This window comes from Nicotiana attenuata, unplaced genomic scaffold, assembly GCF_001879085.1.
Source record: "Nicotiana attenuata strain UT unplaced genomic scaffold, NIATTr2, whole genome shotgun sequence".
Classification (NCBI taxonomy): Eukaryota; Viridiplantae; Streptophyta; class Magnoliopsida; order Solanales; family Solanaceae; genus Nicotiana; species Nicotiana attenuata.
The window spans coordinates 9,356-12,403 of NW_017674730.1; the positions used below are offsets into that span (position 1 = coordinate 9,356).

Genomic DNA, 3,048 nt, shown 5'->3' on the forward strand with positions numbered 1-3,048 from the left:
AATATGGAACCGTATTCATTCTTAGGGATTAAAATATTTTCTTTGGCATCTTGCATTCTTAGAACCTTAGGGACTCAAATTATTTTTCTCATTAACTCTCCAAATTTATAAAAATTTTGGCAGAATCTCCCTTGTAACTGGAGCTATTCATAAATTTTTGATATGTCCAACAACCCAATAACAATAAACTTTGCACCTCCAGCTACTCAATCCAATAATATACCACATCAAGGCACACTCATATACCCACCAAAGCCATTTTACATCATTATAAGCACAAATATTACATACCTTGACAATCTAAATATTTTAAAGCTTAAAATGAATTATGTACCTGAAATCTCGAACAAATAAGGATACTTTTTCTTCATGGCTTCCTTGGGCTCCCACGTAGCTTCCTCGGCTAAGTGGTTTCTCCATATTACTTTCACCGAAGCAACGTCTTTGGTTCGAGGTCTACGGTCCTGCCTGTCTAGTATAGCTACAGGGACCTCTTCATATGTCAGAGTATCGTCAATCTCTATCTCTTGTCTATCAAGTACATGACTCGGGTTGTGAAACTACTGTTTCAACATGGACACATGAAAAACTGGATGCACAGAAGAGAACTCTGGAGGTAAATCTAGTCGTATGCCATAAGCCCAATCCTTTTAAGAATTGGATAAGGCCCTATATTTCTTGGGCTAAGCTTTCCTTTTCTACTAAACCTCATAATACTCTTCATTGGAGACACCTTTAAAAATACATAGTCACCCTATTTCAACTCAAGATCGCGACGTCTTATATCTGAGTATGACTTTTGTCGGCTTTGAGCTGTTTTAAGTCGTTCTTGAATAAGTTTCACCTTTTTCAAGGCATCTTGTACTATGTTTGGCCCAATAAGCTTCGTTTCACCAATCTCAAACCACCCTACAAGAAAACGACATTGTCTCCCATATAGGGCCTCAAACGGGCCCATCTGAATACTTGCTTGATAACTGTTATTATATGCGAACTCAATCAAAGGTAGATGATCATCCCAGTTTCCTTTAAAATCAAGAACACATGCTCGTAACATATCTTCCAGGATCTGAATTGTCCTCTCGGCCTGCCCCTCCATTTGAGGGTGAAAAGCTGTACACAAATTAACTAGAGTATCGAGACCTTCCTGAAAACTCTGCCATAACTAGGCAGTAAACTGTGTACCCTTGTCAGAAATAATAGACATGGGAGAACCATGTAACCGAACAATCACCTTTATGTATAATGTTGCATATTGGGGTGCCGTGTAGGTTGTTTTGAGTGGCAAAAAGTGAGCTGACTTAGTGAGTCGGTCTACTATGAGCCAAATGGATTCATGTTTCTTAAAAGTTAGCTGCAAGCCAACCACAAAATCCATATTTATTCGTTACCATTTCCATTCTAGTATTTCAATGACTTGAGCTAAGCTACCTGGCCTCTGGTGTTTAGCTTTTACTTGCTGACAGTTAAGGTACCGTGATACATAATCTGCAATATCTCGCTTCATATTATTCCACCAATAAATATCCCTCAAATCATGATACATTTTAGTATAACCTGGATGTGTTGAATATCTGGAGCTATGAGCTTCTACCATAATTGCCTTTCGAAGATCATCTACATTAGGAACGAACAAGCGGCCATCAAGTCTCATCACACCATTCTCATTAAGTGTAAAATTCTTAATCTTGCCACTGAGGACACCTTCAAAATCAAGAACACATGCTCGTAACATATCTTCCAAGATCTGAATTGTCCTCTCGGCTTGCCCGTCTGTTTGATGGTGAAAAGCTGTACTCAAATTAACTAGAGTACCGAGACCTTCCTGAAAAATCTGCCATAACTAGGCAGTAAACTATGCACCCTTGTCAGAAATAATAGACATAGGAGAACCATGTAACCGAACAATCACCTTTACATAATGTTGCATACTGGGGTGCCTTGTAGGTTCTTTCGACTGGCAAAAAGTGAGCTGACTTAGTGAGTCGGTCTACTATGAGCCAAACAGAGTCGTGTTTCTTAAAAGTTCGCGGTAAGACGACCACAAAATCCATATTTATTTGTTCCAATTTCCATTCTAGTATTTCAATGACTTGAGCTAAGCCACCTGGCCTCTGGTGTTCAGCTTTTACTTGCTGACAGTTAAGGTACCGTGATACATAATCTGCAATATCTCTCTTCATATTATTCCACCAATAAATATCCCTCAAATCATGATACAGTTTAGTAGAACCTGGATGTGTTGAATATCTGGAGCTATGAGCTTCTACCATAATTGCCTTTCAAAGATCATCTACATTAGGCACGCATAAGCGGCCATCAAGTCTTATCACACCATTCTTATCAAGTGCAAAATTCTTAATCTTTCCATTGAGGACACCTTCCTTGAGCTTAAGCAAGCTAGCGTGATCAAATAGTTTGGATTTAACTTGCTCTACTAAAGTAGACTTAGCACCCATACTTTCAATCGACCTTCCATCATACTTCTCATTGAGACGAACCCCTTGGATAGCTATTTGTTGGGCTTACCTTAAGTATTAGACGTTCGACCATAGACAACTTGGTCAAACTCCCCGTGGATCTTCTGCTCAGAGCATCAGCAACCACATCCTCTTTGCCAGGATGGTAAAGGATATTACAATCATGATCTTTAAGCCACTCCAACCACCTGCGTTGTCTCAGATTCAACTCTTTATACTTGAATATATACTGCAAACTTTTGTGATCTGTATAAATGTCACATTGCTCTCCATAAAGGTAGTGACGCCATATATTTAGAGCAAAAATAACTGCTGCTAGCTCAAAATTGTGGGTAGGATAATTTCTCTCATGATTCTTTAACTGCCTAGATGCATAAGCAATTACCTTGTCATTCTGCACAAGAACACATCCTAACCATACTCTGAAAGCATCACAATAGATCACAAATTTACTTGTAGGGGGAAGGTAGAGTCAGGATTGGGTTCTGTAGTCAACCTGTTCTTGAGTTCTTGAAAACTTTTCTCATAAGCTTCAGACAATCGGAACTTCACATTTTTTTGAGTTAAC

At 38.9% G+C, this 3,048-nt stretch overlaps 1 protein-coding gene across 1 annotated transcript; it reads right to left on the reverse strand.

The window, feature by feature from the left end:
- Positions 1-326: 326 nt before the first annotated feature.
- On the reverse strand, positions 327-2,273 carry LOC109219182. The gene is made up of 4 exons (XM_019383622.1): positions 1,913-2,273; positions 1,432-1,773; positions 845-1,113; positions 327-560 (listed from the first exon to the last, which is right to left on the reverse strand). Exons 1-4 carry the CDS (start codon positions 2,271-2,273, stop codon positions 327-329), a joined length of 1,206 nt encoding a protein of 401 aa, XP_019239167.1.
- Between the last annotated feature and the right edge of the window lie 775 nt (positions 2,274-3,048).